Consider the following 22,093-nt stretch of genomic DNA (forward strand, 5'->3'; position numbering starts at 1 on the left):
ACACGGTGGTTTGGAGAAGGAATTTGTGTATATTTGGGGTGGTGGGTGGAGGGGGTTGGGGGTCCATGTTGTGAGGAACTAAACAGTTGGAATTACGGTCAGCGACCAGTCATTGAGTAAACATACAATGAGCGACAGAAAGGCTCTGTGGTGGACAATAAAAAAAGAAAAAAAGCCGCCAGCTTCAGGCCCTGAGAAAAGTGAGCCATTCTACTTACAAAGAGCTGCTTAGGGGTGGATTGAGGGAAGGAAAAAGAGGGCTAAAACACTTGTGGGCTCAGGGAACTCTATAGGGGGAGTGAAAATGGAATAAGCCAGCAAGCACTTGAGGGTCCCGCCGAGCACCTGAATGGGATAGAGGGGCGGAGCGCCAGAGGGGGGTCTAGGGAAGGTGAATGGCCTTCTTTTTGGGCCCAATTTGTCTCTTTTCACCCTGCTCACCCTGCTCCGGCTCTGACAGATGTACAAAGAGGGAGCGGCGCTGGGCCACTCATCCACATACGACCGTGAGCAGCTGTCACTTTTGTCAGACAAGTTAATCAAACAAATGCCACCGTACCTCCCTTTTTAACAAGGCAGAGGGAAAGAGGGATGGAAGGGGGCTGTAAAAGGGTGATAGAGACCTGAGAGATGACATGTGTGCCCTCGATCAATTCACCCTGCCAGCCCTCATCAATAAACCAGTGGGACCTGACAAAGGAGAACTCTCCATTAAACTTGTATTTCCCTCCTCTCGGGATGATCATGGCTTTAGTGTCCTTAGCTGTTTCCTCCTGGCAACATGGCGCTGGGAATGCTCACAGAGGATTTAGACCCGAAAGAAACGAAGCAGGGAAACAAAATGCTCTCTCTCAGTAATTATTAAGGACCCTAAGCTGCTTACAGACTTCATTAAACGGAAGTGAAACCTTTTCCATGTTTTGAACAGTCACACACAGTCATTCTAACCTATCCTGCTTGGCTGGCCTTTTTTTATTATTGTGACCTACGACTATAACCATTAGTTTTCCCCTATTGGTAGAGTAATCCTTTTACAGTTATTTTACTTCAGCCTAAAAGAGATTATTGCCTGGCATGGAAAACAACAAGAGGACATCAGTGCAGTATTGCAATCATATTGTTGTGGGTGAAGGGTAAATAACATCTGCTCATTGTCTCTCAAAACAGCAATCTGATCAAAAAAAGCCAATTTGGCATCAAAACACTGGAGCAATAAACTGGAGCAATAACCATTGGTGATGTAATAGATTAGAGTTTTCTATTTGGGAGAGAAAAACATTGGGAACTTTTCTAATGTCTAATAATTTATCATTATCGTCTATGAATGTGATATAATATTGGACTTTTGTCTTTCAGTGAAATTGTGTCATGATGACATGATAATATCATGTTTTGTGCCATTTCACAAAATTCATGATTCAAAGTTAATCAGTTGTAATCAAAATGTAATAAAATTAAAGTTTTTGTCTTACACCATATTTCATTGCATCAATAATCCATTATATGTATGTATATATGTGATCAAAATGTGTGATTTGATCGTAAAGAATAAAAATGTCTTGACTGAAAATGAGGCAAACTCTATTTTTTAATTTTTCCAACTTTCTACTATCATATTTTTAGGTATCACCTTCGAGTCATGAAGTTGCATCAGCTATGATTTCATGTTCTCATTTATTTCTCAAATTTTTCAATAATACTTCACGTGATGGTACTTCCTCTTCCTCGTCCTCTTTATTCTATTCTCACATAAGCAAGTCAGCAAGGCTGAGGGAGTTAGGTTTGCGTGTTGCCTGAGCTCAGTGTTGATTAAATTGTTCACTTGGCATGGCTGTGGTGCCGACAGTTCATGACCGTAGCCAGCAAAGTGGTGAAGCGTCCCCGGACAGCTAAGTGGTATGACGGCAGCTCCATCACCAGCTAGTCTGTGGCGTCCTCTGTCATCACTACGACCACCCACCCATCCGCAAATCCTCCCACTGTGACCAAAGTACAGCAGCAGCGGCGACAATTTCAAATTCCCCAATCTGCAGCTCAATCTGACCCTTGCCCTCCGTCACAGCCGTCCAGCAGTTGGTGAGCAGAGTGAGACGGGAGGAGCAGCAGCGATTAAAAAGCGCTTTAACTTTCGTCACACAGAAGTGCAATTTCACCACGCTTGAGAATATGATAACTACCCAAGGTCAACGGAAATACTTCAAATCAATCAATGAGCCGCGCTCCTAATCCCCTCCAGGCAAAGGCAGATTAAGTGTATAATTGACCTGCGTAATCCCAGTATCTGCAACTACAGCCTGGGGGGAGGGATGGGGAGAGGGGGAGGAGGCTCCAAGTCTCACTGGTTCTACAGCCCCGTCTCTGCCTTTCTCTTTCTTCCTGCTCTCTTTTCCCCGCATCCCCCTAACCAGGCTGGTATGTTGGTTGCCTGGGCTGGGCACGGGGAGTGTCATGGGGCAGGACGCTGTGGCATATCAGTGCAGGGCTGGATTTGGCTCAGGCTAAAGACATGGCTTTTTTTAATCAATGATCCCCAGGATGCGCTGCACTAAGTCCCCCCTTCAGTATCATTTAAGCACATCTGTCTTAATCCGGACCTCTTCAACCACTCTTTCAAGAACTAAACCACAGAGGGGAGGGGGGAAGGGTGAAGGCAGACCAAATTAATTTCTTGCTATTCTCCTAACACAAGCACAAAAACAAACATATCTAATCATACCTGACAAAATGTGTGCAAAACGAGTGCAGAACAGTCTGAATTTCAGGTCATTTTCAAAGTGTTTGTACGGCGACCAAGAGATTGCAATGTTCTGAAGAGTAAACATGCACAAATAGACGAAATGCAAGCAAATAAAGAACCCATCTTTACTGATCTGACAACATACTATATATGCAGCAAACGCAGCACAGAGACACTGGAACCAACGGCAAACACAGTGTTTCCAGGGGCAAGATCGATGATTCTCATGAAGTGCTACCAGCTCATCATTAACTCATTTTCCATCATCAACGATGAGTATAAATTAGATAAGTTTCAGTAAACTGTGAGAACAATGAAAGGTTAAAGGAACAATGATCAGGTTAGAGGTGGAATTAAAGGCACTGCTGGTTATTCCATTTGGCGTCAGGAGTTAAGAGCTAATGTCATTTGTTATTTAGTGCTTCAGTATGCCACATAAAAGGTGTTAGAACTGACAGTTCTGCCTGCTATCAGCTAGCAGTATAGAGTATAAATTACTTACTGGACTATGGTCTATAAATGCTTCCTGTTCACCACAACCGAAAGTAACTGCTAGACAACTGCACTGAAACCCTCCATCAATCCATCCATCCATTGTCTACCAGTTATCTGGGTCTGGTTTGGTAGCATGTATGACCTCCCATACCAATCCTCCAGTTCTTACTGGGGGGATTCCAAGGCAGGCAAGTTCAGGTCAGATGGAATATGTAATCCCTCCAGTGTGTGTTCTGGGTCTGCCTCTGGGTTTCAACTCAGCTGTAACCAGACTTCGTCCAAAGGGAGGCATACAGGATCAAGCCTTATAAGATGCCTAAACCAACTCAATCTGGCTTTTTTCCCATGTTTCTGCGGATGGCACACTAACCCATCTGCCAATCTTGTATTCCATATTAGCGTCAGTCATGAAACTTGAGCTCCTTCACTTTGGCCAGTAACTCAGCAAACTACTGTTTTCCGGCAAAGACAATGACAATGGTGTCACACTCCGTTAACTCTCCTCCCAACTTCTTCAAACTAACCCAGCATGCAAAGGAGGTAATGGTCTGACAAACCACAGACAGAACCACATGGCCACAAAATGCATATACGATTATGAAGCCCAACGTCCACTGAGAGCATGATTTATTTCCTGTCGAGAACAAAATTGCTTTCACATAGCTACATGGACCTAATGGCTAATAGTCGTGGCCCAGTATGCTGTACTCCCTCAGTATCCTCAACAAGATATCCCTGAGGACATAGTAACAAAATGCAGCCTGGATTTTTCCTGTCCATCCCACATTTGAAAATATATACCCACTCTATGTTTGTGAAGAAGCCTTGTTTTTGGTGGGGGAGACTGCTGTCTTAGTGCGGATGCAAAATGTTATCAAATCTATCTGCTTAATATGGACATGACCTGAGGCACCCACACATCAGAAAATAAAAGCAACATCACAACAACGACCTTTCTACAGGGGATTTTCCTGCAAGTTTAATCACGATGCCACAGACACCTGCCTTCAGAGTAATTTTCATAACAGCAGAAAATATAATATTAAAACAGCTCCGTGATTGGATTGCTGGTCAGGATTGTGGTTAGCAGAATAGTATAAAGTAAATCTGATTTAAACACCAAAAAGTAACGCATTTTACGCTCATGAAGAAGTACAAACCTTTGTAAGCCCCCCCCCCCGTACTATTGGTCACACAGAAGTGGGTCAAATATCAATTAAAAACGTCCTGCTCCAACAGGCCCCCCTACCCACCAATCTATGTCAGAACATGGGTATTAGCACTTTTAATATGTCCCAGACTATGATTCATTTCTTGAGACGTTGTTGTTTGTTTAACATTATCAGCATTAGACCACATATGGGCCTGTCTGCTTTCACTCTGACACATATTTAGAAATTATGAGGCCATAGTGAAATAATCTTCTTACACTGGCTGACATTAGAAGGCATCTTAAGATAAATGCATGTCATAACCCCAATTAAAATGATATATAACCATAGGCTTATTGTCTCTGGAAGTCCCAGCAAAACATGTTTAAGAAACCTAAATTACTCGGAGACACACGCCAAGTGTCTCCATTAAGCCCCTGTGTTCCATCTCCAAACTCTAACCTTCCACTCTATACAGGCAGGATCACATTCTATTCTATTCTACTCACTTCGGCTGGCTGTAATCAGACCAAACACACTTTGTTGTTCATCTTGAGAGTTAGCAGTAATGTGCGAAATGAAACATGCTTAAAGGACTTGATGTGTTGATGTGATTTGAAATATAATCTCTTCACAGTAAACTATTGTGGCATTGGCTTACTTGATAGAGTTTCTTTCATTCTATATTGTGGCCCATTGAAAGATTTAAAGACTTTAATCTTGTCAACTGGCATAAAAAAATGTGTCCTGGCAGGTCACAAAAACATCAAAAATGTCTTTCTAGTCTTGAAAAAAGCAAATGGCCATATATAGATGGGTGAAAATTGTTTTCGAAGCACTTTGTTGCTCTTGCAGCTGTTTGTTTTTGCTGCTCTGTCTGTCATGTTTACACTGTTTTCAGTTTTTACCTGTTTAAATGAATTCAAGTGTTTTCTCGAAACAAACTAATTTGAATTGAACAGTTGAAAGAGGAACATTTTGTAGGATTGTAATATTAGATAATAGACAAAGTGCCTTGCCAACGTGAAGAAATTCATTTCAAAAATTGTAAACTTTCCAAAAGCATGGTGTCTAAAACCAATTTATGGTAGAATGCCATTTTAGGAAAGGATCTAAACAAAACCAATAAGCCTTGAGACAATATCTCTATGTAAGAAGCTGCCTTATTGTGAGCATGTATGGGGCACAGGTTGTAATCCTCACCAGGGGAAACGGACAAAACAGATAAATAAATGAAGTCAGCAGCCCACCAAGGGAGGGGAGGGGCCGCCTAACAAAGCAAAGATTAAGGGGAGTCCATCCTGACCTTATTTTAAGAAGACGACAACCCCCTTAACCCAACACACACACACACACACACACACACACACACATACTGGGGTATTTGCTTTGGTAGCCTGTAGAGTTTATGGGGTTTATGCACAATTTCGTTTACTGATCACTGCTACTACAGTATTTACTTTGGTGCCAACTTCTGCGCAGTGTGTCACAGTGAAGACTAACAAAAGTATGAAATACAGTGAAAACACACAGCTGAAGATCAAACCTCTGCGTAAATCAATCTTTCATCATATTCCATCAATACAATCTTTAAATTATCACTTATTATCGTACATGTGAATAGTTGAATTTTCTTTTCAGGAACTAAACTTTACCACTGTGCCAAATTTAAATTCAAGTTTCATTTGCCTGAGTGAAACTGTGAACTGTTCACAATCTTATACCAAGCCTGAAATGCTTTTGATTAGTTAAACATTAATCATAGAACCCGACTGCTTGTCAGTAAACCACCTTAAAGTATATCACCAGCTATCTTAAAGGTATTTTTGTCTAACATGTGTCTTGACAGAATTGTCTATGTTGTTGTTAAAATCTAGAGCTCAGACTAGACCCAGCCTGTGAAATCTGTACTCAGTTTATAATAAACATTTGTTAAAAAGTTATGCTCCTGTGTCTCAAATATAACATATTAAAAAAAACAAAAAAAAAACATATATATAATTGTATCATTATTAAATGATTTGCTGGCCTTTTTTTCTTATCTCCATTTTGTCCCCATCCTTTATTTACAGCTCTATAACGTTTTGTCTAAATGCTGGCTATGTTTGCCTTTGCTTTTATTATCCTGTGTACAAATGGTCAATAATAAATTAAGGTTGAATTAACTCTAAGTAGTACACTGTTCTGCAATAGCTGTGCTCTTGTGGTCTCCACATGGTATGAACCAAAATGGGTATTAACATTTCTGAGGACACTCACAGCTATACTTTACCCCCTTAAAGCAGAACTACATGTACCCCTTTAGAGAGAGATTGTGACCCATGTTCCAGTATTAGTGTTTATGCATATATGAGAGAAACTCATTTCTGATGATAAGATATTAGTTGTCAACCAGGGGGCAGCGTAGTGTTTGCTCTCCTCCCATTGTAAAGTCTTTCTTATGTGTGAAATATATGAATCTACTGTGTACAAAGCTCAAATAGTGTTGTCAACAAGGTTTGGTTCTATAGAGGGAAACTAGGACACAATGCAAACAACTGAAAATGACTCCTGATGAATGATAAAAATCGGACACATATAAAAGCTACTCCATCCGTTCCATCTTGTGTGTCTCCATCCTTAACCAGATAAAAATACACGAACAAGAAAGGAGTGGATAAAAAAGGGTGGAGTGACGAGAAAAGCACAACATAGCTGCAGAGAGCAGCCAGAGACACCTTCATCGGCCTCAGTGACGCCGCGGGGAGAACTGATAGGGAATGACAACTAAGAGTAGCTGGGGTGAGACAAATCTCGGCAGAAATGCTCTTGTGGAGGATAAGAGGATACATGGCAAAGCAACGGGTCAAGATGCAGCAACAAACAGCAAACATCCAGCACTGGACACCTCTCTGTCACGCCCTGTCAGGACAAACAGAGAGGGAGAGGATAGAAGACGGATTACACCTCAAGGCCTCGATTCAACACAATGGCACGGACAGATAGATGCAACTGTATACACGCCTCCACTGTCCATCCTGCAGAGAGTCAACCATGAACACGCACACAGGACAGGAGTCAGGATGCAGAGGTGACAGTTACATCAATAATTACACTACCTGGATGATATCCCTGTCCCTTGTTCCCCACCTTCTTTTTACCCCTCTATGTTTCAGCCTATATCAAAATAACTAAAGCTGCAGCTAACTGAGTAAGCTATTTATGATTTAATCAATTATCCTATTAATTATTGAAAGGATAATCCTGGTTTATTTCAATCTAGGTCTTGTTTTCACAGTTCTGACTATCATATTACTCACCAAGTTAATTGCTGAGATCTGCAAACACAGTGATATTAATAGATTGAAGTCAGATAATGACAATAAGAGAGGAAGCCAACAGTTTATTCAGATGATTGAAACCTTCTTGACCCATCTGATATATCTTAAGCATGTTCCCATATATAAGTAATTAACTTGGTGAGTATTTTATCACATTGGACAAAATCAGTGGCCAACCATCGAAAACAAGATCGAAGTGGAATTTTTTAATTAATGCTTATGAGATCAAATTAGAGAAGAGGGACAGAAAGAAAATAAATGAAGCCACAGCGAGCAACAGCGAAGTGTTTTGGATTAGTGTAAAGGAGGAGACTGTCGTCTGTCTGAGCCCTGGATAAAGCAAATTCCAAAAGTCCGACAAGAAGAGATCAGGAAGTAGATGGTTTTTTAAAGATGTGTCACCTTTAGAAAGCTCTTGATTTTGGCATCAAAGAAAACATGTTTGTGTGATCCTGTTCACTTGGAGATCAAAGATTACTGGGGGTAATCTTTGAGTCCAGATTACTGTACAGACAGAATTCTTACTGCACAGAGCGGTGTCCCCCAGCACATCATTTCGGGTTAGCCAGCCAGATCCTGATACATCCCCTCTCTTGATCACTTTAAGTACTAAATGACAGACTAAACACTGTGGGATATCTGGGACCTACAAAGTCCTTCTGAGATAGTGATAGGCCTGGCAAGTGAATGAAGCAATGAGCAGAGTGCTGTGGATTGTTACAAGATCTGACTGCATATTTAAAAGTTCAGTTTTCTGTCCTCTGTGCTGTGGCTCAGTTTGGTCTCTTCAGCAGCGCAGAACGTCACAACAAAGCAATTATCCCAAACATACATCAGATCTCCAAAATCTCCAAAAAAGCAGCAATTTGATGAGCTTTGCTCCCCGAATTGACACATTATAGCTACTGTATTTTGACTTCTCCCTGTGGTCAGAACACAGAAGTTCTGTCTTTTAGTCATGAAACTCAGACTGTAGTTGACTTGTTTGTAACTCCTGAAAAAATAAAATGTGTACATAATCTAGATGTGGGGGGGGCTGCCAGTAAACATGGAGCTAAGCCATTTTACAAAGTGATCTTTTGTGCCCCTTTTTCAATTGATTAACCGTTGTTTGCTGACTCAGAAGGAGAGAGTACCGCTTAAGATAATCCCTCTTCAAGATCAGCACAAACGGCGCACAAACACCATGAAACAAAGTAGTAAATGGTGAGGAGCAGAGGATGGCAGTGAAGGAATACGCCTAACTTTGAAAAGAGAAGCAGACAGCTGCAGCTCAATATGCAACTCATCCTGCTGCAGGGATTGTTTTAGCACATTTTGGGGAGAAATCCTCTAGTTTGATCTAACAGGAGGCTCAGCAGTGAGGCTTAGAGATTTACTGATTGTTTTGGTGTTACTTGACCTCATCTCACGTAATGGAGGCAAACAGTGTCATGGGACTGTTTTTCAAGTTGATTACAGCTTTAGTTGATTACAGTTTGTCAGCTACGGAGAAGGACACTGATGCATCACTACAGTCAGCTTCGCAAAGTGACACGCAATGACCAAAAAAGACATGAATCTGCACAAGATGTTGGTAGAATGAGCAAGAAGTAGAGGAATAAGTGACTTTGGTAGTTAGAGCAGCATTAAGATTTTTAAACTTGCCAGACTCACCTGCAGGTCCATCATAATGAACCCAATTTCATTTTATGCTGTGACAAATATCCCAAAGATACCAAATATGTCAGAACACACTTAAAATCTTCCAAACTAAAAAGAAAAACCAAACAACAAAAAAGGTCATTTGTAACTGCCCTTCAAAGCAAAAGATTGTGCTGTCAGTAAAAAAGCAACCAGCGCTAAAGATGATCAGTAGCTTTAGGTATTCCTTGGAAATGAGATGCCGTGGCTTACTTACATCAAATAATCTCTCTATGTACACCTCCTCGTTAACCTTCTCCCGCAGCATGTCCTGGGAATGGCGAACAAATGTCACATAACCATCAGCAACATCCATCCCTGGCTTCTGCAAGGGACAAGGACAAGTGTATAAATAACTGGAATTACATTTGCTAAATGCATTCAAAAACATAAACACTCCGTTAAAATCTTATAACTACAAAAATATCTGAAAAAAATATCTGATGCTTGCTCATGTGGGGATTCTTGTTTATTTCAGTGAACTTTGTAAAGCACTGTGAGACAACTCTGTTGTGATATTGGGCTATACAAAATAAATTGAATGGAATTGAATTGAATTAATTTTGAATTCCTGAATCGTAGTGTGAGGGCTCCACAAGTCATCGTGGGGCTTGATTTTTCTAAAACTAGGCACACAAAGTACTTGAAGATGGAAGCGTTTATAGCTGACTGGGGAGCAGGCCACAAGGCATTCTCAAAGGGTCTTTTGCTGACTGACCAGGCTGCTGTTGGTCCTTCCATGCTCTATGTAAAGGTAGATGTGATGCAGCAGGACAGAAGGGGTATACTCCCCATTGTAACTTCTCTCCCTGATACATGCCGACTTTGTCTTTAATAGCGATAAACAGATCGATACATCCTCAGCACTGAGGAGCTGCAGGGCAGCGCACAAAGACATGTATGATTTATGAAGCTCTTCTTGCATACACCAGTTGATTTGCTTCCTCACAGAATGTTTTGTTTGTTTGCCCCCTGGTATTTGGAAGAATTACTGCAGCAAACTTATGTTGAGCATAAATGCCACTGTGCACGCTCCTAGCTTGCGTGCCATCTGCAGAGGACTGCACCACGGGGTCTCACTAGAATATAAACAAAGCTTAAAGCTGTGCTAGTGGCCCATTGAGGCCATCATTTTCTCTACACACCATCAGTAGGGAATGTTCTCAACTAAATGTAGTTGATTTTCTTAAGTTGCTCTTGAGGATGTCATTTTATGAGACAATGGGATCAATAAATCAAAAGGGTCAATACTCTGGGGAGCATAAATATGCAAATTTGATCTCAGTCCGACCAATAGATTATGAGCTATCCTGTGAGCAGAAAACAACTACTAATCAGATTGCCCCTGACCTTTCATCTGTCACCACCAGCAGGCCAATATCTTCAATTAACATGTCTCAGGTTTTGATAGGCACTTCATTACAGATGGTCATGGTTCCCAGTGTATCCTAAAGACTTCGGCGACTGATTTTTTTTAATCTAGTGCTACGGCATTGACATTTACGGCATGTGTTGTTTTGACAGAACTATTGGATGGATTTCCACGTAATTTGGCTCAGACATTCAATTTCCCCTGAGGATAAATTATAATAACTTTAGTGATCTTCTGACTTTTCGTCTAGCACCATCATCTGTTCTTTATGTTTAGTCCTTATTAGCAAATTGCTGAGTAAGATAGTGATGGTGGTTTACATTCCCTTAGCAAACAGCTCAAGCACTGCTGCACCAGCGTCACAGAGCTGCCAGCATGGCTTTAAACTCTTGCTCCTGTTGTAAGGTACATTAGGTGACAAGTGTATTTCACATAATTGAAGTGCTATAATACAAGTATATTAATATTCAAATTGAAAAAGTTTGCTAAAGTTTCCATTGGAGAAAAGAATTCTCCTTATGGAGAAAAGGAATGTTTGCATCCCCAAAGAAGTGTTTCATTTACAAGGATGCAGACTCTGGACTAGGGCAGTCATGTTCCTCAGTCAGCTCTTGTCACAGAGTTGAGCTTGGCTGGGAACCAACACTCACAGTCTGGGCAAGTGCAAAGTGAACAGGGGCACTGGAGACACTCAGTTGGGTTTGATTGGGGAGAGCAGATTGTTAGGAGTCCTGCCATTTTGACATCTAAAATATTCACTGACGACAATGCATTTGTAAACGGCCCCTTAGTTCTTTTTCTTACATCAACATATCATGTCTAAGATAAGGTAACACACTATTTAAACCTTTTGGTGTCACTTCTCTCTCTTTCCTCCAACTCATGCAGATTACAAAAGTCATGCAAAGGACTCAGTGCTAACTGATACTAAACTTAGTTAACACATTCGCAACGATGCTTACAATGTGTAAATGAGTGTCTTTTTTAGCAGTGAAACTAATTTTGTACATTAAGGACACAATTAGCGTTCTGAACTGGAAACTGCGACCCCTGCCAGTGCACACACTGCCTCGTCACATTCACTGACAAGGCATTAATTTGAAATTTGGCATGTTGCTACGGCCAAAGTGTTGGCAGCTAATACAGATCTGATGCTCGCGCACACATACACACACACACACACACACATACCACCGCCACCACCACCCTGACAGCAGAATGGGCATGTGTTGTACAACATGGACTCACAATGTGTGCTGCACAGAGAGCGAGGCACGAGGCATGGCTGCCTGTCAGTGTCTGGCCACATGCATATGAATGGACATTTGGGGGAGGAAACACGGGGACATTTGATGTGGAAATACCACAACCAATACCATCTGGATTATGATTCTACATGTGAAAGCATGGTCAAATATTTGTATATGCACAAGAAACACACACAAACACACATGCATCACTAAAGAACCATCAAACCATCTGAAACTTTTCATTTAGAAAGACTAAAGTGAAATGTACACTTCAGGGAGTACAACATCAATATCCAAGCCTCCGTAGATCAATGCCAAGTTACAAATGTTGGTGGTGGTTTAGCCAAATAAAAATCTGTTTGCACAGTAAGATAAAATTCAAAATCATCATATTACAGGACCATTGTACAACATTTTATATCTGTTTCTGTCTGTATCTCACTTGCCCATATTCCAGTTTTTTTATTCCGTTTTTATGTTTGTCTGCATGTTTGTTTGTCTTTTGCAACATAATAATGAGATTGTTTAATGCCTGTTTAAATTTTGAATGCATTTGCAAGGACTCCATCGATTTGCATATGGTAGTAAATTAAAAAAACACATTAAAACATTAAATTAAATGATTTATATTTTAGTGTTTTTCAAAAAAATACACTGTATCTATCTTTGAGGTCAAATAAATGTGCTTAACTTTGTTTCTCATAAAACCTGTAGCGATTTTTTAGAATGTTTCAAAAACTGCACTGTTGGTGTCCATGCTAACATCGACTAGTCTTCGTCTTCTCTCCTGCCTGTTACTGCTGCTTAGCCAGGGTTTCTTGGTGAGTTTTTGCTAAAAACTAACCGATGAATCAGCCAGCTCAATGTATTTGCCGATATTAGCTTTTCCTAGATATTCTGGATTTGCCTTTAAATACTGATATTGGTATTAACCCAGACCACTTCCAGGTGTAGGGGTGGGGTTGATTCTTCATTCAAAATCACCTTTCAGTTTAATAAATAGAAATGGGACACTTTTTTCAGTCTCTCATCCACACTCATCAGCTTCCTGTATCTGTTTCATTTGTTTTCCTCAAAAATGCAATTAAGCATAATTTAGACTTTTTGGGGTCTGTTTAGACAACTCATATTATCACAATATTTTAACAAGAACCACCATCTTTCTCAAAGAGTTTTAGTAGCCTAAACCAAACCTTTTGCAGGACAAGGCATTTCCTCAAAAGCACATTTTGACAAAGCAAATGTATATATTGGACTGGATATCATATCCAAATGTATTTTGTAGGAGACAGTATTAGTTAAGATGAGAGATGATGAAGGCATTTAAGCTATAATTAAGATACACACATAATAGAGACAGACGTAAAGGAAATAAGTCTTGCTTACAGGTACATCCACATACTTTGAAGCAGCTTTCACCTTGAAATAAAGGAGAGAGAAGTGGGTGAGAAAACAGTCGGGACTCCAGCTGTGGCACCACTTTTCAGTACACAGGCTGCTGTGGTGAAACTGTAAAGCCTGTAGTTTACTGCCCGCTGAACTGGCAACAGTGACTCCTGTGGTGATTTCAACTGCAAAAGTGCACTCACAAATTCAATAACCTGGCTTTTGTAATACTGTGGGTAACCAGCTGAGGTATTAAGCTATTTGGTGCTCAGGGAAAATTCAAAAAAGGTCAAACTATTAAAATTAGCATGAAAGATTAATAGGAAAAAAAAACAAGATTTTGGAAATACAGCATGATTGAGTCATCATTATATTTAATTTATAGGCATTAGATGTTGATTCAACAAGATCCAGCTTCTGAATTAATTAGTTAATTGATCAAATAAGATTTGACCTTTGCTGAAGGTCATATTAAAACAGCATTGTATTCCAATAAATGTCAGTTAAAATCAAGAATATTATCATTACATATACACATTTATAAAGAGTGAAAACATTAAAAATGTCAGTTATAATTGTCCCCTGCATAAAAACTTTATATACAGAAGTGCACCACTATTAAAAGTACAGTAGGCCAAGTTAAACTTAGGAGGTAAAGTATTAACAACAGTTACACATTCTAATGTTGCATTGTTTTCACTTGGAGTTCAGAGATTAAATTAAGAGAATTAAACTGTGCACTTGTTTCAAAAGCGTTTGATCACTGATGGTCACCTGGAGGTGTTGGATGTCTGCATGTGTGCTACTTACTGTGAAAGATAGGAAGGAAGAGAAGAGTGTTCCCTCATCATATCTGGAGAGCTTGGCTAACACGCTCTCTAAAATGACCACAAACTAAGAAGAAGAGAGGAGAAAAGAAGCTGCAGTGGAATTACTTAACTTATGTAAATGTTGCCATACCATAAATGTATATTACAATCAACAATAAGTTTTGCAAAAGTTGGGAGGTACTGTCATTAAAATGTACTTATGCAATGTTAGAAATAAAAATGAGGCACTGGGAGTCATTTAGTGGTAAACTAAATATAAGAACTTATTCTGCCAGCAGTCCCCTCTTTTTTTAATTGCAACAACAGCTTTCATATTCTTCATGGCTCTCCATTATAACAACCTGCTCCTAGTAGTAGACAGCATCTTTATAGTATCGGAGTATCTTTATAGTTGTTATGTGGATATTTTTGAGTCACTTGTGGTTGTTTCAAGTCTCACTGAGTCTCATTTTAGTTGTTTCGCATCCCTTTGTAGTCATTTTTGGTCTCTCTGTAGTCTCTCTGAGGTCGTTTTGTGTCTCTTTGTGGTCATTTAATTGACTTTAGGAAGTGTTAACAATCATTTCAAATGTGGCTCTGGCCCTGGGCCATACATTGTGTAAATTTATGCAGTGCATTTTTGTACCTTAGCTACCAGCAGGGTTATCATCTCCTTCACCGTCTCTTCAATTAGATTGTCAATTTGGGAATGGTATTGCCTCTGCAGAGAAAGAGAAAAATATGTTACTCTTGTAATCCACATTTAGTAACCCCACCATGAAGTTCCAGGAAACACTGGACACTTTATATTTATTTCTATCATATTTCTATTTACATCAGTTTGTACTGCATTAATGTGTTACCATTGGACAGTGACATACTGTCTTCTGTAAGAGCACTGATACATCAAATGTATCACAGTTATGATATCACAGTAACACTGATGAGCTGCAATTCAGAGATTTTTAGGAAAGGGTCTCCACTAATCACATCTTTAACATCATATTCATTAGGACAAGCAACACTAGCCCCATACAGCATTCTTAAAACATCTTTCAAAAATCCTAACAAATTGTGTTGGACTCGAAGCAAAAGCTCATGCTGAGAGTTTTCAAACGGAAATCCAACTACGATGTTTTATGAAATATTCATTTTTTTCTGTCATACCCAGGCTCAGATGAAAAGCTCAGTCTGATCTCTGTGTGCCCAGTATGTAAATGAAATCACTATGTGCGCTGAGCTAAGCACAAAGTCTGTGCTAAGCTAAGCTAAAGCAGGGGGAGAGTGCTCGTCTGGACAATTCTTCAATCTTGATATCAATCTTTTCAGTCTGGATCAAATGGAAAACACAGGCATACAGTATTATTCAAAATGTAAAGTTATCCATATTACTCAGTAAATTGGCTTTTTGGGAAAAAGGCTACAAATTGTTTATTTTGTTGATGACAAGGTTGTGGCTTGTGTTGCTTGCCCCAGTGGACGTTTCCTTGGGTTTGAAATCCTTCAGCAGCTACTAACATGTTGTCACAACTGGCAGGACTGATGATCATGACAATGAAAAATATTGTTTAGTTGAAAATGTCCAATGTCCCTTTAAAAGTAAGAGATGTACCAAAGCAGTATGGGTGCTGATTCATCCATATTCTAATGATACGGTGCCTGATTTACTGTGTTTTGTCCAACTCAGCCTATTAGTGTTGCGAAGCTGCTCTCCTTTATGATAATAGGCTGTATCATGCAGCAATTTGCTGCATATGTAGTGAAAATTGGTTTAAATCTGCAATTCTGGTGTCAGAACCAAGATTCTAAGTTCTGACACACATCTTAGCAAAATACACTGATTTGTTCTGACAAATCTTTTACCAAATCTGCTATTTCTTCTGCCTCTCTCTTACTGGCAAGTCTCAGTGTAGAAAACATTCAGGTAGCAGCTTCTCCCTTTAGACATCACTGACCATCCCTTTCACCTGTTAAAATGATAACTGTCACTGGTGAGAGGTCACATCAGCTGTCTCTAATTACTGGGAGTGACTTGATGGCAGGCTAAAATTCACCCAGTCTTTTAGTGGCCAAAGATCATTTATGAGGAAAGAAACTCCACTCTGCGGCACCACTGTATAGTTTAATCAGTGTTTTTGACAAAATGATAAATATCAAATAAAAGGATCAGACTTGAATACATATTTAATGCAATAAGTGGTAATGTGGTCTTCATTTTTAATAGATATTAGCATTAACATTACCACATCACAGTCTATTATATTTAATGATAAAAAACTAAATAATAAACAGTATGCAACTCCTTTAAAAAGGCTTTGACTAACGTGTGATTTCTTCACACCAGTGTTGAATCGCCCAGACTGTTACTGTTATTTTTTTCTGACTGTTTCTTTTGGGGACAAATTAAGTGTGTGCACAAGATAATTTACTAAATATTAATGTCCTCCTTGCAGATCAATGTGCACATAGCCATGTAAAGGACAACAGATTGGAATGACAGAGGGAATTATATTTGAGGCACTGATTTCATTAGTCTAATCTCACAACTTGTTTACTTGTTCCCACATTATAATGGCTTGTACCCACAACATAATTGTTGTTCATTAATAGACATCTTGGTCTTGCAAGATTTTTAAAGCTCTTTTGGCACTTCAGGGACTCTGTAGAACCAAAGTCAAAATGTAAAATCAGAGTGAGATTAGTGCCAGGCTTACTTCATACGGTATAAATAGTGTACACTTCTTTAAGAGTAAAGTACATAAACACTGTAACGAATCAGAATGCATTTGACCAAAGTAACTGGAGCCCATTTGCGATGTCATGATCAGTCAAACCCTTGAACTAAAGGATTCTAACAGTATATTGTAAGGATGTGAGGATGTGGAGATTTTGGATTGAGCAGACAGACATTAGAGAAGCACAACACGCTTTACAATTGTAATGTAAAATTACAACTGCTGAATTGAAAAATCAATCCAATTTTCAAATTTCTTTTGTTTGTTTTCACATTAAATAATCTATTTATTGTATTTATTGTTTTAGGTAATTATTTGAAATGTCTGTTATATTTATACTAATACAACATTGGCATACTAATTGATGAATTGAATTGATAATTTATCAAATCATTATTGTTTTGTATTGTTAATGTAAATGAATGAAATGTGTTATAACCACTTTAAAAAAAAAAAGACCCCCACAATCCTCCTACAAAGCTCAGCCCAGTGCAGGACTTTGGAATGAATAGTCCTGCTAAAGAACTGCTGTCATGGAAACTCAGGCAGTATCACTGCGACAAATCCTTTTGTTTAGCCTTGTAGCACCAACAGAACAGTGAAGGACTTCGCAATAATTAATTCATCATCAGTAATTGGTATCAGTCTCAAGATTCTGCGAAATATGAGATCTCTCACTTCTACCCCATGTATATTCAATACTATCTACACATATGCTAATGAAATCCAAACAATTCAAGTGAAGGGAGACAGACAGGGAAAACTGATAACTAATTATACATTTGGGAACTGGAGGGTGAGATTTCAATTGAATTCATAGCCACACTTACCCAGTCTCTAACAAACTTTCACAAGACAGAGAGGAGAAAAAAAAAAAGCAGCAGAAAAGGAGAAACATAGAGGTGACATGGCACTTGTAAAATTATGTGAATAGAATAGAAGAGACAAAGAAAGAAAGAAAAGTGTATTCAAATAACAAGGAGAAAAAGAAACAACTAAAAATGACTTCTCGGTTTTATCTGCCAAGGCCATTCACAATAGAAACACAAATAATTTATTTTCATTCAGCTTACGGTTCTTGGACTGACGTGAGATATAAACAGGGAAACTGTTTGATGTCCACGAGGAGTGGCAGGTTTAAACTGTTTGGTGAAACTAAATGATTTGTCCAAAAACAGGGTTCACACTGTTTGTAAGAAAATGAGTTTCCAGGACATATCAAGTGTCCCTACCTCCTGCCCCAGGTCCATGGCACACAGCTTGGCTGACTGGGCCTTGGCATCCACCATGACATTGAACATGGTGCAGATGGACTGCGGCACACGGAAGTCAGTGGCTCGGCTGCTCTTCTGAAGCTTGGCCTCAAACGCTGCTCGTGTCCTTGAGAAAAGGAAAGGAATGTGCAGGGCTGTAGTCGGGATTTTAGAAATACTGAGGTTATAAGTATGAGTAAATACCCTTAAAGCTTTTTTTTTTTTTTTGCAGGTCGTAAACCCCACAGATTCCAAAATGTTGAAAACAAGACTTACCAAAGTCAGTCATCAACTATGGCCACTGGTGGAAATGTGCATTGTACAATTTTCACTTATAGCAACATGGGTATGGAGAGACTATATGGGAGAGTAATAATGATACAGCAGCAGTTTTTTTTAACAAAACCAAAACAATATTTACAACATCCTTTAAATTGGCATTGCTTTACTGCAGTTTGTTGGTATGTATTGGACATTATATCTGCTGGGTTGAGTGATTAGTCAGCTATAGGAAAGCTCATGGTCTCTCATGTCAAAGCCAAATGCTTTGCTGACCTCCTCACTAAAAGGTTTTGAGGCTTTATGACAACACAATGCTACCTGCTCGTTTGTTGCTGATGGACACATGGTCAGTAGAAGTCTTTGTTAAACAACAACAAGTAAAAATAAGTAATTCAAAGGCATTTGAACAAAAGATAAATGCTATCATTTATCACTTGCGTTAAAGACCTTCTTTAACCCTGAATGGAAACATAAGACTTTTGCTGCAACACAATGTCATCCAGCAAGGCGGTGCATTGGCCAATCAAATACATGCAAATGTACACTCCTGGTGGATTACTTATGATAATGTGATCAATCAACGTAATGTGAAGGCCATATTCTACTGTTTACCTTGCAATCATTGTAACAAAAAATAAAATAAGTATAACCTGCTATGTATCTTCTCACATTCAACATACCCTCTGCCCGTAGTGTCCAAGTACTTCATCCCAGCTCATTACTGATGTTTTGAAACCCAGTTTATAGTTTAATCTCAGATACTGCTATTAGGATATATTGCACATGATTAAAGACTGCTATTTGCTTGCATTCAGACCAATATATATTTAAACACGATGTTACCGTTTTACGCAGGATTCAATCATGTCACTGGACATCAGCTTCAGTCTGGTCTCCAGGTGCTTGCCAAACTCTTCCTCTGGCCAATGGAGATCCCTGATGAAAGTCTGCAGAGCATCCAGCTTCCAGAAGAGATCCTCTGACGTCCCCGAGCCATTACTGAAGAGCCACAGGTTAAAGTTAAGCATTTTACAAGAGCTTTGAAAAAGGGAAAACATAGGTGTTAATTGTAAATCAAATGCTTGAATGGCTACATTGAGGTCATGCACAAATCAGGTTGATTATACAGAGATTCTGTCCGTTTTTTAATTTAACCTACTGAGATGGTAGTTATATGAGGGGTTACTCTGCTTAGCACACCATGTACTATGTACAGTGTGTCGCCTCTGCGCACTTCATCATAGTCTGTGCTTTGTGCCGTGTGTGTGATGGTTAATGAAACTAGTACTAGCATAAAACATTGATTGATTGATTGATTGAAAACAGACAGGACAAAGCACTTGGTGTGTGCTCAGAAAAAATAAAGATTGCATTCATTTTGTAGTGTGCATTTGATTTCCAGTTAATAAAAACAGAAACAAGAGGAAAGACAAAGGATAAATGTCTGGACTTATTCTGTACTGGATCAGTTCAGGGTTGACATTTTCAAATAATGCACTATGAAACTTTTTTATGAGAACATAAAAAAACAATGTATGCATCTTACATTTTATTTATACATTTTATTTATTATATCCCAAGACTTCATGATGCATTAAAACAATAGGCTATCAAGGATGTGAGGGAACCTTCACTTTGGGTAAAGTGGAGGACCGCTAAGACCAGGATTAACAGCACTACTGCAGCTGCTGGTAATGGAAGTCATGCTGTCATTGGTAAGATCCACTTCCTTCAACAGCTCTAAACTTAACCCAGTGCCAGCAGAACCACAGTGCTGGGAAAGATTCAGACAAGTAGAGGAAGCCAGGGCCAGTGCACTTTCACATCACGTAACTGGGGAAAAGGTTTCAGAAAGGAAGGATATGAAAAGATGCAAGTTCATAACCAGGAATGTAGGTACCACTGAGGTTTCCATGAGCTTCAACAGTATTTACAGTGTGTGAATATGAAATTTGGCTGTTGAAACATGCTGCGTAATTATCAGAATATTAACAATAGCAACAGTAACAGTAATATACAGTATAAGTAATTATACATCTAAAATTGCAAACTAACTTGTCCAAAACTTTGGTTTATGGTTTAATACCTTTAAAACTAATGACGTGTAGTGTTTAGTGCTAATTACCAGATGTTGTAAAGATGATGCTCATGTTTTGGCTACTCACAGAGCCACTAGCATGGCTATAGACTCTAAGTGTTATTACTGTAAAGCATTATACTACTAGGAGAAGCAATGTATGAATGGTACAAATTAAGTACATTATGACACAGCTGGATGTGTCTGGAGATGATGAAATATGATGATGACACCATGCACCCACTAATTGGTAATTTCTCTTAAAAAAAAATACTTCTTATCCATGAACGCAGCGAGCAGAACATGTATCCTCAGTGTTAATAATTCATACGATTTTTTTTTTGTTGCTCTTATGTCACCTTGTTATGCTGTTGCATCTTTACAGTCCATGAAATACATATGTGGGGGTGAAAATGGTGAGATTCCATTTCCAAGTCACTGTGTTCTCCATCCATCCTCACACACCATGCCGTGACATTGGCATGAACATGACATTGGTATTGTGTAACACTCCAATATTAGCAACCGGCTTCTACGGCTATGTAGGTTCTTTTAGTATCAAGTTATGCACTCATAAACCTGCCATAAATTCTGCCATCTCTGCTGGCATCTTTTCTTTGGGAAGTGAGTTAGTGACAAAACATAAAGTGGAGGTTGAAATGCAGCTTTCATCAGTCTTTAAAATGAAAACTTCCAGGCTGGTATTTTTGAATGTGCATTCCACAAGATTCCAGATGAGGGAATAGGGAAGGATGTGCTATGGTGACAGTGTCACACTCTGCAGGATTCTGCAGCGTATGAAGATGCTTTTACACCTTTGATCCCTGCTGCTGGTGCAGACAATGCTTTGCTGTGGTATAGATGGTCTGTGTTTATTGAGATATGCAGAGTGATTTTAATGATAAAACTCACAACATTGCATACATATTAATAGAAAACCCTCACTGAAATCAGCCGCTATACACATTGTTCAAACAAATAAATAATATAAACTGCTTATATGACTAAATGAAAAAGGTGTTATATCTATCAGTGCTACTACAATGACACTGAGCGCTGTGACGAGTCCTCATGAAATCTCATACAGACTAAAATAGTGTAGGTCATGAAAAGCACCTTAAAATGCTTTTGGATTGAAGTATTGTTTTAACTTACAGTCTGACTTTTAATCAGTTAAGTTTCCTGATTTACTCATTTAAATCATTACAAAACTAAAAACTTTTCAATCAACGGTTGTTTCTATACCCTTCTCATTTATGTCATAATAAAACTAATTATAAAAAGGGCACATTATAGAATCAGAACTAACTGGACTGCTTTAGAGCCCAAACATCCTGTTAATTTGCATACATAGCTAAAAATAAGACATATTATGTGAGACATTTATAAATATTATATAAGACATATCATAGAAACGTGTGCTATGGTAGTATATTGTAAAATATACTATTTTACCATACTGTCCAATAGAAGTATTGTGTAATACTTAATGAAAGACAACAGTTTTGGATGTATCATATATCATATATTATAGGTAATCTTG

The 22,093-nt window shown here is 39.0% G+C and overlaps 1 protein-coding gene across 1 annotated transcript in view; it reads right to left on the reverse strand.

Annotated features, from left to right (window-relative positions):
* The window catches only part of cadpsa (Ca2+-dependent activator protein for secretion a), a 154,531-nt gene that overhangs the window by 14,467 nt on the left and 117,971 nt on the right, over positions 1-22,093 (reverse strand). The window contains exons 25-31 of the mRNA XM_070839590.1: positions 19,317-19,472; positions 18,171-18,318; positions 17,769-17,783; positions 14,850-14,924; positions 14,205-14,288; positions 13,395-13,427; positions 9,604-9,711 (exon numbers count right to left, since the gene is read on the reverse strand). Of these exons, the coding sequence (XP_070695691.1) occupies positions 9,604-9,711; positions 13,395-13,427; positions 14,205-14,288; positions 14,850-14,924; positions 17,769-17,783; positions 18,171-18,318; positions 19,317-19,472 (619 nt within the window). The remainder of the gene's footprint in view (positions 1-9,603; positions 9,712-13,394; positions 13,428-14,204; positions 14,289-14,849; positions 14,925-17,768; positions 17,784-18,170; positions 18,319-19,316; positions 19,473-22,093) is intronic.

The sequence above is a fragment of the Pempheris klunzingeri genome, chromosome 2, assembly GCF_042242105.1.
Source record: "Pempheris klunzingeri isolate RE-2024b chromosome 2, fPemKlu1.hap1, whole genome shotgun sequence".
Taxonomy (NCBI): Eukaryota; Metazoa; Chordata; class Actinopteri; order Acropomatiformes; family Pempheridae; genus Pempheris; species Pempheris klunzingeri.